This window comes from Loxodonta africana, chromosome 5, assembly GCF_030014295.1.
Source record: "Loxodonta africana isolate mLoxAfr1 chromosome 5, mLoxAfr1.hap2, whole genome shotgun sequence".
In the NCBI taxonomy this organism is placed as follows: domain Eukaryota; kingdom Metazoa; phylum Chordata; class Mammalia; order Proboscidea; family Elephantidae; genus Loxodonta; species Loxodonta africana.
This window is the reverse complement of record NC_087346.1, coordinates 117,033,277-117,049,359: the sequence shown is the minus strand read 5'-3', so window position 1 is coordinate 117,049,359 and position 16,083 is coordinate 117,033,277. Positions and strand designations below refer to the sequence as shown.

At 35.7% G+C, this 16,083-nt stretch overlaps 1 protein-coding gene across 1 annotated transcript in view; it reads left to right on the top strand.

Moving 5' to 3' along the window:
• The window catches only part of NSUN7 (NOP2/Sun RNA methyltransferase family member 7), a 71,278-nt gene that overhangs the window by 23,267 nt on the left and 31,928 nt on the right, over positions 1-16,083 (top strand). Inside the window, 2 exon segments of the mRNA XM_023549838.2 lie at positions 9,960-10,103; positions 13,687-13,788. Coding sequence (XP_023405606.1) covers positions 9,960-10,103; positions 13,687-13,788 — 246 coding nt within the window.

Here is a 16,083-nt window from a genome sequence, read left to right as displayed (position 1 = left end):
CATTTGGAGTTAGTTTTTGTGCATGGTGTGAGGTATGGGTCCTGTTTCATTTTTTTGCAAATGGATATTCAATTATGCCAGCACCATTTGTTAAAAAGACTATCTTTTCCCCAATTAACTGACACTGGGCCTTTGTCAAATACCACCTGCTCATATGTGGATGGATTTATATCTGGATTCTCAATTCTGTTCCATTGGTCTATGTGTCTGTTTTTGTACCAGTACCAGGGTGTTTTAACTATTGTGGCGGTATAATAGTTTCTGAAATCAGGTAGAGTGAGGCCTCCCACTTTCTTCTTCTTTTTCAGTAATGCTTTAGTTCTCCGGGGCTTCTTTCCCTTCCATATGAAGTTGGTGATTTTTTTCTCCATCTCATTAAAAAATGTCATTGGAATTTGGATCGGAATTGCGTTGTATGTATAGATGGCTTTTGGTAGAATAGACATTTTTACAATGTTAAGTCTTCCTTTCCATGAGCAAGGTATGTTTTTCCACTTATGTAGGTCCATTTTGGTTTCTTGCAGTAGTACTTTGTAGTTTTCTTTGTATAGGTCTTTTACGTCTCTGGTTAGATTTATTTCTAATTATTTTATCTTCTTTGGGGCTACTGTGAATAGTATTAATTTGGTGATTTCCTCTTCGATGTTCTTTTTGTTGGCATAGAAGAATCCAGCTGATTTTTGTATGTTTATCTTGTAACCTGATACTTTGCTGAACTCTTCTATTAGTTTCAGTAGTTTTTTTTAGGATTCTTTAGGGTTTTCAGTGTATAAGATCATGTCATCTGCAAACAGAAGTACTTTTACTTCTTCCTTACCAATCTGGATGCCCTTTATTTTTTTATCCAGCCTAATTGCTCTGGGTAGGACCTCCGGCACAATGTTGAATGAGAGTGGTGATAAGGGGCATCTATGTCTGGTTCCTGTTCTTAAAGGGAATGTTTTTAGAATCTCTCCATTAAGGATGATGTTGGCTGTTGGTTTTGTATAAATGCCCTTTATTATAAAAAAAAAAAAAAATTCTTTATTATGTTGAGGAATTTTCCTTCTATTCCTATTTTGTTGAGAGTTTTTATCATGAATGGGTGTTGAACTTTGTCAAATGCCTTTCCTGCATCAATTGATAAAATCATGTGGTTCTTGTCTTTTATTTATATGGTGGATTACATTAACTGTTTTTCTAATACTGAACCATCCCTGCATACCTGGTGTAAATCCCACTTGGTCGTGGTGGTTTATGTTTTTGATATGTTGTTGAATTCTGTTGGCTAGAATTTTGTTGAGGATTTTTGCATCTATGTTCATGAGGGATGTAGGTCTGTAATTTTCTTTTTTTGTATTGTCTTTTTTTAGCTCGTTTTGGTATCAGGGATATGGTAGCTTCATAGAATGAGTTAGGGAGTATTCTGTCATTTTGTATACTTTGAAATACATTTAGCAGTAGTAGTTTTTTTTTAGTGTTAAGTCTTCAAAGTGAGCTTTTTGAAGGACGAAGAAATTCTGCCTCAAGACTGCAGGCTTGACTCCTATCTGTGTCCAGCCTGTCCTATACATTTTAGACTTGTCAGCCTCCACAGTCATGTGAGTCATTTCCTTAAAATAAATACATTGACTCTGTTGCTTTGGAGAACCTTACTGATACTAATGTAGACTTTAAAATAACTGTGATTAATGTGCTCAAGTTTTAGAATTTCATCAGAGAACAGAAACTACAATTAAAAAGAGGCAAGAGAAAATTCTAGAACTGAAAAATAAAATACATGAAATTAAGAAATAAAATTAATAGGTTTAAAACCATAGATTACGCACAGCTAAAGAAAGAATAAGTGAACAGACAGGCCAGAAGAAAATATTCAGCTTGAAGCAGGGGAGACAAAAGGATGGATAATATAGAAGAGATCACAAGACACACATAAGATCCAGTGATTTCATATATGTTCTAATTGGAATCTCAGAAAGATAGGAGAAAAGGAATTGGAATGAATTAATATTTGATGAATTTCAGGCTGGGAATTTTCCAAAATGAATGAAAGACACAAAACTATAAATGTAAGAATCCGAGTAAACTCTAGAAAAGATAAATATACAGAAAACTTACTTAGGCACATCAAAGCATAACTTCTGAATACCACAGACAAAGAGAAATTTTAAAAGCAGATAGAAATAACAGGCAAATTACCTTCAAGGGAATAAAAATAAGACTGAAAACTTAAGCAGAAACAATTGAAGCCAGAAAACTATTAAAGAATATCTTCATAGTGCTGAAAGAAGCCGCTAGGCTAGGTTTCTATATCCAGCAAAAAATAACCTTTAAAATGAAATGAAATAAAATTATCCTCAAACAAAATCTGAGAGTTTCTCACTAGTAGACACAGTAAAAGAGACACTAAGGATTATTGTTCGGGTAAAAGGAATATTATTGCATACAGAAGTTGGTTATGCTGGAAGAAATAACAATGGAAAATGTAAAATATATAGGTAAATCTAAATAATTATAATCTAGTGTCTCATGGGGTGGTAAACTAATGTCTTCTGAGGTTAAAAATATGTGTATTATATGTAATTAAATTACAATAATGGTACATACTTTGGGAGAGAGGGGAATGAAATTCATGTGTTGTATGGTCTTTGCTTTGTCAAGAAAGTGACAAAAGTAGTAAATTATATTAAGTAGTTGTATGTGTTATAATTTCTGGGGTAATCGATAAAAGAATAATAAAAGAATATGTAACTAATAGCTAAGGGGGAGGGGAATGGAATATTAAAAGTACCAATCTAAAAAATGGTGAAAAGGGAGAAAAAAGGAATATAGAAAATGACAGATAGCAAATAGGATGGTAGATTAAACCAAAATAAATCAGTAAGCACACTAAATATAAATGGACAAAACACTTGAAGTAAAAGATAAAGAGCATCAAGACTAGATTTATAAAAATCAAGTATATACTATTGACAAGAGATACTACTTAAGGATACAAAAAATCTTAAATGGGGCTGGGAATCTGGAGGCCATGGTTTCAGGGGATAGCTAGGTCAATTGGCATAACAAAGTTTATTAAGAAAATGCTCTGCATCCCACTTTGGTGAGTAGCATCTGGGGTCTTAAAAGCTAGCAAGTAGCCATCTGAGATGCATCAATTGGCCCTAACCCACTTGGAGCAAAGGAGAATGAAGAACACCAAAAGACACAGGAAAATATGAGCCCAAGAGACAGAAAAAGCCACATAAATAAGAAACTACATCAGCCTGAAACCAGAAGAACTAGATGGTGCCTGGCTACCACCACTGACCCCCCTGACAGGGACACAACAGAGAGCCCCTGACAGAGCAGGAGAAGAGTGTGGTGCAGAACTCAAATTCTCATTAAAAAAACCCAAACTTAACGGCCTGACTGAGACTGAAGCAGCCCCAGAAGACATAGGCCCCGGACTCTCTCTTAGCCCAAAACTAAAACAATTCCCGAAGTCAACTCTTCAGGCAGAGATTAGACTGGACTATAAGACATAAAATGATACTCATGAAGAGTGTGCTTCTTAGTTCAAGTAGATACAGGAGACTCAATGGGCAGCTCCTGACTGGAGGTGAGATGAGAAGGCAAAAGGGAACAGGAAGTGGTTGGATGGACCCGGGATATACAGGGTGGAAAGGAAGAGTGTGCCACCACATTGTAGGGAGAGCAGTTAAGGTCACATAACAATGTATGTTTAATTTTTGTATGAGAAACTTGAACTGTAAACTTTCACTTAAAGCACAATTAAAAAAACTTAAATGGACGGAAAAACTATGCAATACAAATATTAACAAAAGAGCTACAGGCAAAGCAGATTTAAGTTAAGAAACATCACTAGAGATAGAGACTTTTATAATCATGAAATGTTCAATTCATCAGGAAAATAAAACATTTTTTAAAATGTGTGTACCTAAAAAGTGCTGAATGTATGCATTAAGATTTGTACGTGTGCAATAATCCACCAATCTTTTAACCCATTATCAATGTCCGAGCTACATAATAATTATCTTTCTAGCTGGAGTTTGTTGTGGATGCATTCCACCTGATAGTTCAGTTTTTCTGTTTGAAGTCCATTGTATTAGTGACACTATGGCCCCTCTATCTGCCCCTGACTCTTCTGGCCTATCTACCCTTATAAGTGGATTTTGGACTCTGTTTAGATAATCACTGTCCATTATGTTTTTCTGCAGATGCCAGCAGAATTGCCTTTAAGTGATTTCCCCTGACTTTATTTGCAGTGAGCTGAACTAATGAACTAAAAATAAGTTAGTGTTTTATGTTTGTATAAAATATATACACGAACAGTCTGCTCTTTCTGTGGCTCAAAGGTAGCTGAAATTTTAAATATTTGTGAAAATAAATATTTCTCTTATTAGCAAAAAAAAAAAAAAAAAAAGCCAAACGTGTGTACCTAATAATGTGGTCTCAAAGTATTTAAAGACTAAATTGACCAGAACCAACAGATGACATGATCTTGGGTTTAGAAAATACTAAGGGATTCTTGAAAAATTATTAGAACCAATAAAGGAATACAACAAAGTTGGCTCATTTGTCCATTGATACATGGACAGTATACAAAAATCAATTTTATTTCTATATATTCGCTGTGAACATTCTGGTTGTATCGGCCAGAATGCTCCTTACAAGTATGGCAAAACTTTGTCTTGCTTATTTTGGGTACATCATCAGGAAAGAACAATCACTAGGAAAGGACATCATGTTTGGTAAAACAGAGAGTCACTAAAAACGAGGGAGACCCTCAATGAAATGAATTGACACAGTAGCTGCAACAATAGGTGCCAGTATATCAAAGATCATGAAATAGGCACATGTACATAAGGTTACCATGAGTCGGAACTGACTGAGTATAACAACAGTGATGAACAATTTGCAAACGAAATGGGAAAAAATCTATTTAACAAAATAAATAAATAAATAAATAAATTTAGTAAAAGAAGTCAACTCTTATACATTAAAACTACAAAACATTATTTAAAGAAATTAAAGAAGAACCAAAGAATTGACAACAAAACAAAACAAAAACCTCCTGGAACTAGTCAGTGATGATAGCAAGGTTGCAGGATACAAGGTTAATACACAAAAGTCAACTGGTTCCTTATACACCAGCAATGAACAATTGGACTTTGATATTAAAAACACAGTGCCATTTATATTAGCTCCAAAGAAATGTAATACTTAGGTATAAATCTAACGAAACATATACAAGATCTGTATGAGGAAAACTACAAATATTTGATGAAAGAAATCACAGAAGATCTAAATAAATGGAGAAACATTCTGTTTTTATGAATTGGAAGACATACATTTATTAAGATGTCAGTTCTTCCCAACTGGGTCTATAGATTCAACACAATCTGAATCAGAACCCCAGCATTTTATTTTGTGGATATTGACAAACCAATTCTGAAGTTTATATAAATGGTAAGGCAAAAGGTCCAGAATACCCAACACAATACTGAAGAAGAAAAGAGCTGGAGGACTGAAATAAAAGAAAACTTGAATAAAAAGAAAGACATTTCATGTTCATGGATCAGAAGATTTAATATTGTTAAGATGGTGATACTCTCCAAATTAATCTACAGATTTAATGCAATCCCTGTAAAAATCTCAGCTGGCTTTATTTTTTTGGCAGAAATTTTTGAGCTTATCCTAAAGTACACATGGAAATGCAAGGGACCAAGAACAACCAAAACAATCATGTAGTTCTTGATATCACAAAGTCAATTTAATGGAAGAATGTGACACTGCCTACAAAGTAGGTTTGTCCCTCCTGGGGGGAAAAAAAGAAGGAAGGAAAAAGAAAAAAGGAACTTAAATCTAAGTTTCTAAAGATCCAACTGCCAATTTTTGGAAGTATAAAAGAGGAACTTGTTAAACTGCACCCTAAGGAAGCAATCGGCAAAATGCAAACTCTGGGAAACTAGTACCATTAACCAAGTTTCATTAGGAAATAAATTGTAAGAAAAAATGGAGGGAGCACCTATAGATAAAAAGACATTTAAAATAAGACTTATCAACCACCTGCAATGTATATATTTTATCTAGATCCTGATTAAGACAAATGAAAACCACCATTACATGTGTGAAACTCCTGGGAAATTTGTACCACAATTGAATTTTTCCTATAAAAGTTAAAAATGGAAATAGAAAAAAAAAAAAACTCACCTGATTTTTAAAAAAACAATTTGAAAAGAGAAGATAATAGGAAGAGGGGAAATATTGATGAGGCAAAAGAGGGTGGTTGGGGTAATTTCTGGAATGACTCCTGGAGCCTTGTTTTTTGTCAGTGCCTTCAAAAATAAATGAATAAATAAAATTAAAAAATTTTTTTCAGTGCAGTTTGGACTTCTTCCTTCAGTACTATCAGTTCTTGATCACATACTACCTCCTGAAATGGTTGAACTTCAACCAGTTCTTTTTCATACAGTGACTGTTATTCCTTCTATCTTCTTTTGATGCTTCCTGTGTCATTCAGTATTTTGCTCATAGAATCCTTCACTATTGCAACTCGAGACTTGATTTTTTTCTTCAGATCTTTCAGCTTGAGAAATGCTGAGCGTGTTCTTCCCTTTTGGTTTTCCAACTCCAGGTCTTTGCCATTTCATTATAATACTTTACTTTGTCTTCTCGAGCTGCCCTTCGAAATCTTCTGTTCACTTCTTTTACTTTATCAGTTCTTCTGTTCATTTTAGCTACTTGACATTCAAGAGCAAGTTTCAGAGTCTTTTCTGACATCAATTTTGGTATTTTCTTTCTTTCCTGTCTTTTTAATGACCTCTTTCTTTCTTCTTATATGATGTCTGTGATGTCATTCCAGGACTCATCTGGTCTTTGCTGCCTCCTCAAAGTAGAGTTGACTTTAATGACAGGGATGGAGTCAAGCTTTCAGGACCTTCATTTGCTGATGTGACATGACTCAAAATGAGAAGAAACAGCTTCAAACACCCATTAATAACCGGAATGTGGAATGTACAAGGTATGAATCTAGGAAAATTGGAAGTCCTCAAAAATGAAATGGAATGCATAAGGATCGATATCCTAGGCCTTTAGTGAGCTGAAATAGACTGGCATTGGTCATTTTCAACCAGACAGTCATGTGCTGGGAATGGCAAATTGAAGAGGAATGGCATTGCATTCATCATCAAAAAGAACATTTCAAGATCTATCCTGACGTACAGCGCTGTCAGCGATAGGATAATATCCATTCGCCTACAAGGAAGACCAATCAGTATCCCCTTGTTCTGTCCGAACAACTGCCTCTTGATCCATCTAAAGGTTCCTCATGAACACAAGTGTCCTGGAATTCCCATTCTTCACAGTGTTATCCATAGTTTGTTATGATCCACACAGTCAAATGCCTTTGCATAAGCAATAAAACACAGGTAAACATCCTTCTGGTATTCCCTGCTTTCAGCCAGGATCCATCTGACATCAGCAATGATATCCCTGGTTCCACGTCCACTTCTGAAACCGGCCTGAATTTCTGGCAGTTCCCTGGATATACTGCTGCAGCCGTTTTTGAATGATCTGCAGCAGAATTTTGCTTGCGTGTGATATCAATGATATTCTATAATTTCCACATTCGGTTGGATCACCTTTCTTGGGAATAGGCATAAATATGGATCTCTTCCAATCAGTTGGCCAGGAAGCTGTCTTCCATATTTCTTGGCATAGATGAGTGAGCACCTCCGGCGCTGCATCTGTTTGTTGAAACATCTCAATTGATACTCCATCAGTTCCTGGAGCCTTGTTTTTCACCAATGCCTTCAGAGCACCTTGGATGTCTTCCTTCAGTACCATCAGTTCCTGATCATATGCCACCTCTTGAAACAGTTGAATACCGACTAATTCTTTCTGGTATAATGACTCTGTGTATTCCTTCCATCTTCTTTTGATGCTTCCCGCATCATTTAATATTTTCCCCATGGAATCCTTCTCTATTACACCTCAACATAAAGAAAACAAAAATCCTCACAACTGGACCAATAAACAATATCATGATAAATGGAGAAAAGATTGAAGTTGTCAAGGATTTCATTTTACTTGGATCCACAATCAACGGCCATGGAGGCAGCAGTCAAGAAATCAAAAGACATATTGCATTGGGCAAATCTGCTGCAAAGGACCTCTTCAAAGTGTTGAAGAGCAAAGATGTCACCCTGAAGACCAAGGTGCGGCTGACCCAAGCCATGGTATTTTCAATCGCATCATATGCATGTGAAAGCTGGATGATGAATAAGGAAGACCGAAGAAGAGTTGATGACTTTGAATTGTGATGTTGGTGAAGAATATTGAATATACCATGGACTGCCAAAAGAATGAACAAACCTGTCTTAGAAGAAGTACAACCAGAATGCTCCTTAGAAGCAAGGATGGCGAGACTGCGTCTTACATACTTTGGACATGTTGTCAGGAGTGATCAGTCCCTGGAGAAGGACATCATGCTTGGCAGAGTACAGGGTTAGCGGAAAAGAGGAAGACCCTCAACAAGGTGGATGGACACAGTGGCTGCAACAATGAGCTCAAGCATAACAACGACTGTAAGGATGGCACAGGACCAGGTAGTGTTTCGTTCTGTTGTGCATAGGGTCACTATAAGTCGGAACCGACTCGATGGCACCTAAGAACAACAACACAAGGAAGACCAGTTAATATGACTATTACTCAAATTTATGCACAAACCACTAAGGCCAAGTGGTTTGTGCAGTTGAAATTGATTGAACATGAAATCAGGATGCATTGATAATTACTGTGGATTGGAATGCAAAAGTTGGAAATGAAGAAGGTAGTTGGAAAATATGGCTTTCGTGATAGAAATGATGCTGGAGATCGAATGATAGAATTTTGCAAGACCGACGACTTCTTTATTGCAAATACCTTTTCTCAGGAATGTAAACGGCAAGTGAACACGTGGACCTCACCGGATGGAACACAGGAATCAAATCGACTACATCTGTGGAAAGAGATGATGGAGAAGTTCAATATCATCAGTCAGAAGAAGGCCAGGGGCCAACTGTGGAACAGACCATCAATTGCTCATATGCAAGTTCAAGATGAAGCTGAAGAAAATTAAAACAAGTCCATGAGAGACAAAGTACGACCCTAAGTATATACCACCTGAATTTAGAGACCATCTCAAGAATAGATTAGACACATTGATTCCTTAATAGGTGAGGGGAATGGGAGCCACTGCAGAGGAGGAAGGATTGTTCTTAAGATAGAAGTACAGATAATTGTAACTTGACAGAAAGCAGACTTTGTTAAATTATAGGGTCCCTGAGCATATGGATCATATTTTACATCAGTTTGTATGGGTTCAGCACTTTAGACTGTACCTCAGAAATGATAGTGGAACCCCTTTTTATAGGGAAGGTGGAATACATAAGGAAATAAAAAATGTGACAAAGAAATGATAAATATTGAGCATTTACTGTAAGCCAGCACTATGCTAAGCTTAATTACTTTATCTCAATCTTTACCATAATTACATAAGGCAGGCATTATTAGGAAATTCAGGTTTTGAGAGATTAAGCCACATGAAAAAAAAATTTTTTTTTTAATAGCTAGTAAATAATGATGTCAGGAGTGAAATTCAGGCCTTTCTGTCTCCAAAGCCCATTCCCCCCACCATATTGTGCTGCTATAAGTTGAACCTGAAGTTCAGAACGGGAAATTTAAATTATATTTTATGTAGAAGATATTTGAATTTCAAAACCATTCTGAGGTAAAGGGGAAAGCACTCTGTAATTCCTATATTAACTTTGGGAAGCTAACCAGAGGATAATAGCCCTCTTTTCTGAGTACATTAAAATGAGTTTTTGTGGGGTTGAGGATTTAAAAATGAACAAAGACCAAATAGATATAATCACTTACAGCTTATTTTTAATTAATATTTTAACATCAATTTTTCTTTGTTTTTTTTCTATCAGATATTGAAATACTTCATGAGCCATTTATTAAGATTGAATCCAAGGATCATAGGTTACAGAAAGTTAAAGTGATTCTGCTTCTACCTCGTTGTTCAGGACTGGGTGTTAGTAATCCAGTAGAATTTATTTTAAATGAACATGAAGGTAATTGGTTAATTTTAAATTATTGAAATTTGTTGATAATAATTAAAAAATAAAATTATTTAAACTTCTTAAAGTGACATTGGTATCAAATATATATGATTAAATAATAATATCTACCATATATGAAATATTTATTATGTGTAAAATACTTTACATCCATTACCTCACTTAATGCTTCTATAAAGCCTGTGAGTTGTGGGCAAGGGTGATATAAAAAAAATTAATAATTGAAATGATGTAGGCACCAGCTAATTAGAAAAAATGCTGGCCAGTATGCTATTCTGGTATGTACCAGAGCTCTAGATGTAAGTATTAAAATTTATTAGCATTTTATGGACAAAAAAGCCAAGACCCAGAAAGATTAATTTATCTTTATAAGGTCACATACTAGTTAGTAGCAGAGCTAGAACTCAGATTTAGAGCTGCCTGACTATAGAACCTGTGTTCTAAACACAATCCTAATTAAATAATTACAGTAAGATTATATCATACTCAAGACTTTTCTTAACCACGAGCATGTGTGTTTTATACTATAAATACTTCAAACTAAATATTAATGCTAAGAATGTTTTAGTGGCTTTTAATAAATTTCACCAGAATAATGAGCACATATATGTAGGATGGAGCCCTGGTAGCACAGTAGTTAAGCAATCAGTCCTAACCAAAAGGTTGGCAGTTCAAATCCACCAGTTGCTCCTTGGAAACCCTGTGGGGCAGTTCAGCTGTGTCCTCTAGGGTTCCTATGAGTAGAATTGACACTATGGCAATGGGTTTTTTTTTTTTTTTTTATGTAAGGCACTGAGCTGGGTAGTTTACTTGAACTGTTTCATAAAATCCTCAGAACTCGATGATGTGGTTACTCTTATTGTCTCTGTTTTACAAATAAGGAATCTGAGGCTCGGAGGGGTTAATGAAGTTGCCCAGAATCAGACAGCTAGTAAGTGTCAGAGCCTGGATTCAAACACAAGCAGTCTGACTCCAAGCCTGGCACTTTTAATCACTGTTAATCCTGACATTATAATGCCCTGAATTAACTAAAACTGATTCTTTCTCCAGTACTTTGTTTATATTGAAAGGCATAGAGAAGATTAACTAGAATATTGAAAAAGAAGGCATTCCATCAACCTAGAATATACTGTTTCCTTTTTCTAGAGAGGACAGAATTAAAAATGGAGGAAAGGAAGATGGAGGGCAAGGAGCTAATATTTATTGATGACGACTATGTGCCAGGCGCTATTCTAGGTAGTGCCTCTGCATGATCACTTAATGATCTGCGATAACTTTTTGTTTTGTTTTATTTTTTACTTAAAACAACATTTATTGGTCATGATTCTGAGGTTTGGCAGTTTTGGGCAAGGTTCAGCTGGAGTGGCTCCTCTCTGCTCCATATGGTGTTGGCTAGGCTACGGTTAGGCAAGAGGAAAGGTCAGTTGGCAGGTTGGCTAGGGGCTGGCTGGTACCAGATGACCTCATTTACACATCCGGTGATGGGCTGGGGTTGTTAGCAAGGTGTCTCAGTTCACCTCTACATAACCTATCTAGCAGGTTAGCTCAGGCTTCCACATGAGGCAGCTAGATTCCAAGCACAATAACTTTAAAGGATAGTGTTATATTATTACACCTATTTTACAGAGGAGAAAACTAAGACACAGAGAAATTAAGCAAGTTGCCTAAGGTGTCTCGTAAGTACCTAGTAAGCAGGGAAGCTGGAATTCAAATACAAGTCAGCACATTTTCTTTTCACTAAACCACACTATCGATAACTGAGATTATACTGTGCCATGTGGAATTTTGATTTGTTATAGAATGTCTTTCCAGTGAGAATTAAACAGAGAATGTGGTTGGTTTAGAAAATTCCTACACTCAGTTTGGGAAATGTTTGAAGAAGAATTAGACACTGAAAGAAAAAGGGAAGAAAGCGGCAATTATAATAAACATAGCAGTTAGGAAGCCTAGAATTTAAAACTGTGAAACTCTGGACTTATTCTGGGCTAGCTTGGGTGGACTTGAACCTCCAGCCTTTTGGTTAGCAGCTGAGCATGTTAACTGTTTGCATTACCAGCAAATAAGGTGTTCCTGACCTAAGGACTACAGTAGACATATTAGTCACAAACTTGGTGGGTATGATCCAAAAGATTATTTTATTGGACTTAGACACTTGGTGGAAGACAGCAATAATGAGTTAGTTTTAAAAAATATTTTAACCTTGAAAAATATTAGCACCATCAAGGAATATGTCAACTTGGTCATTGCTAATAACAATTTAGGATTATTTTAAAATGAGATTAAAGAGGCGGGTGATATGGTTTTAGAGTATAATATGTAAACAAACAGTCCTTTAAAAAGCGATGAGTAAATGGTTTAGAATACAGATAGAAAAACGTGAAGTGTAAAACTAAATTGGGAAGAAATGCAGCTTCATTAAACATTTGTGATATTACTGGAATGGAGGATGCCAAATACATGATATAAATAATTGGCTGTTGTACTACTGGGAGTTCTGGAGACAGAGTATAATATAGAGGTTGGAATTTGGGCTCTCTGGCCAGATTTTTGGAAACCCTGGTGGCGTAGCAGCGGTTAAGAGCTATGGCAGCTAACCAAAAGGTCAGCAGTTTGAATCCACCAGGTGCTTCTTAGAAACCATATGAGGCAGTTCTGCTCTGTCCTATAGGGTCACTATGAGTTGGAATTGATCGATGGCAGTGGGTTTGGTTCGTGTGTTTTTGGTCAGTTTTTTGGACTACAGTCTTGGCTCTGCGTTTCGTAGCTATGTGACTTAGACAAGTTATACAATTTTTGTTTAAACAGTTTTCTCAATGGTAAAAGGGAAAATAATGCTTCAAAAGGTTGGTAAAATAATCCATGTAAAGTAGCATCCAGTATATCTTATTAATATTTTCTCATTACCTAATGAATGATATTAACACTAATAATACTATTATATTTGTTATAATTATAAAATAGTATGTTAAAATTTATTAATAATAACATTAATATTAATATCATTACCTTAGTATTATCAAGGTCAAAGATATCTTAATATTGTTAAGAAATATGTTGAAATTTTTCAACATTTAAAAAATATGAGATTATTTTTTGATTTATTGTGAAGACATGCGTTTGCTTTTCTCAACTTTTTCTTCTTTTGATGAGTTAATGTTTTTAACCATGTCCTTTCTTGGGTTTCGTTTTTTACTCAGATTTGACTACAGCTCATCAATTTCTACTTTGGAAAATAAAGATTTTATTTTCTTTTTCTGTATTAGTCTCCAGACTGGCTGCATTCTCTCTTCTGTACCTAAATGATTTCTTTGGCTAGTTGGATGACTATCTCATAAGAACTTTGAGAAAAAAAAAAAAACAGTATTAAAACTGAACAAAGTTACCTTTATTTACCTTTTTGAATTTTTAAGCCAACTTTTTTATAATATCCTGTATTTAGTTTAGATAAATATTTTCCACAAAAACTTTCATTAATTGATAAGATGTTTGAAAAATTAAATAATGTGACAATAGCAAAATGTGAAAAATACCTAATAGTGATCTATTTAACAGCTTTAATTTGCTTTATTAAATTTAGATACAGATTTACTTAAAGATTTCTCTCAAGGAGGAATATCAGAAGATAAACTTCATGTTCTTGCTCAGCAGCAATATGAACAGCTAACACATGCTATGAAATGTAAGTTTGTCATCAGAACAATCTTTTTAAAATATCTTGCAAATCTTAGAAACATTAATACTTAACTTATCTCTTATAATCAGGCAATGAAGTGTGAACCTGAAGTGAATTTTCCAGAGCTCTAAGTCTTAACACCTTCAAGTAACAGTATTTATTTTTACCAATTTAATATAAGTTTTTAAAAGTATTTGTTTTACTATCATTTTAAACATAGGTTATCAAATATAACTTAATGATTTCCTAATGGTGAATTGAAATAATTTTGTAAATCTATGATTGTACAGTTCATCTTTTCTCTTTCTTCTCTTTGGTTTCTTGTTGTTGCTGTTAGGTGCATATGAGTCTGTTCCAACTCACAGAGACTCCTTGTACAACAGAGTGAAATACCGCCTGGTCTTGTGTAATCCTCACAGTCGTTGCTGTGTTTAGCCCATTGTTGCAGCCACTGTGTCAATCCATCTCGTTAAAGGTCTTTCCCTTTTTTGCTAACCCACTATTTTACCAAGCATGATGTCCTTCTTCAGGGACTGGTCCCTCCTGATAACAAGTCCAAAGTACTTGAGATGAAGTCTCACCATCCTCTCTTCCAAGGAACACTCTGGCTGTACTTCTTCCAACACAGACTTGTTTGTTCTTCTGGCAGTTCTTTGGTCTTCCTCATTCGTTGTCCAACTTCTGCATGCATATGAGGTGATTGAAAATATCATGGCTTGGTCAGGCCCACCTTAGCCCTCAAAGCGGCATCTTTGCTTTTCAATACTTTAAAGTCTTTTGCAGCAGAGGTCTTTTGCAGTAGATTTTCTCAGTGCAATACATCGTTTGATTTCTCGACTGCTGCTTCCATGGACATTGATTGTGGATCCAAGTAAAATGAAATCCTTTACAGCTTCAGTCTTTTCTGTGTTTATCATGATGTTGCTTGTTGGTCCCGTTGTGAGGATTTTTGTTTTCTTTATCTTGAGGTGTAATCTATACTGAAAGGCTGTAGTCTTTGATCTTCATCAGTAAATGCTTCAAGTTCTCTTTGCTTTGACCAAGCAAAGTTGTGTCATCTGCATATTGCAGGTTATTAATGAGTCTTCCTCCAATCCTGATGCCCCATTCTTCTTTATATATTCCAGCTTCTAAGAATATTTGCTCAGCATACAGATTGAATTAGTATAGTGAAAGGATACAACCTTGACAAACACCTTTCCTGATTTTAAACCACGCTGTATCCCCTTGTTCTATTCGAACAACTACCTCTTGGTCTATGTACAGGTTGTACCTGAGAAAAATTGAGTGTTCTGGAATTCCCATTCTTCGCAATGTTATCCACAATTTGTTATGATCCGCATAGTCAAATGCCTTTGCACAGTCAGTTAAACACAGGTAAACATCTTTCTGGTATTCTCTGCTTTCTGCCAGGATCCATCTGACATCAGCAGGGATATCGCTCATTCCACTTCCTCTTCTGAATTTGGCTTGAATTTCTGGCAGTTCCCTGTTGATGTACTGCTGCAGCTGCTTTTGAATGATCTTCAGCAAAATTTTACTTGCGTGTGATATTAATGATATTGTTTGATAATTTCTATATTCTGTTGGATCACCTTTCTTGGGTAGGCATAAATACAGATCTCTTCCAGTCAGTTGGTCAGGTAGCTGTCTTCCAAATTTCTTGGCATAGATAAGTGAGCACTTCCAGCGCTGCATACATTTGGTGAAGCATCTTAATTACCATTCGGTCAATTCCTGGAGCCTTGTTTTTTCCAGTGCCTTCAGTGCATCTTGGACTTCTTTAGTACCATTGGTCCTGATCATATGCTACCTCCTGAAATGGTTGATGTCGACCAATTCTTTTTGGTATAGTGACTCTGTGTATTCCTTCCATCTTCTTTTGGTGCTTCCTGCATCATTTAATATTTTCCCCATAGAATCCTTCAATATTGCCACTGCAGGCTTGAAATTTTTTGGTTCTTTCAGCTCGAGAAATCCTAGGTGTGCTCTTCCCTTTTGGTTTTCTAACTCCAGGTCTTTGTACATTTCATTGTACTTCTCTTTGTCTTCTCGAGCTACCCTTTGAAATCTTCCATTCAGCTCTTTTACTTCATTATTTCATCCATTTGCTTTAGCTACTATATGTTCAAGAGCAAGTTTCAGAGTCCTTTCTGACATCCATTTTGGTCTTTATCTTTCCTGTCTTTTTAATGACCTTTTACTTTCTTCATGTATGATATTTTTGATGTCATCCTCCCACAACTCATCTGATCTTTGATTATTAGTGTTCAATGTGTCAAAATCTATTCTTGAAATGGT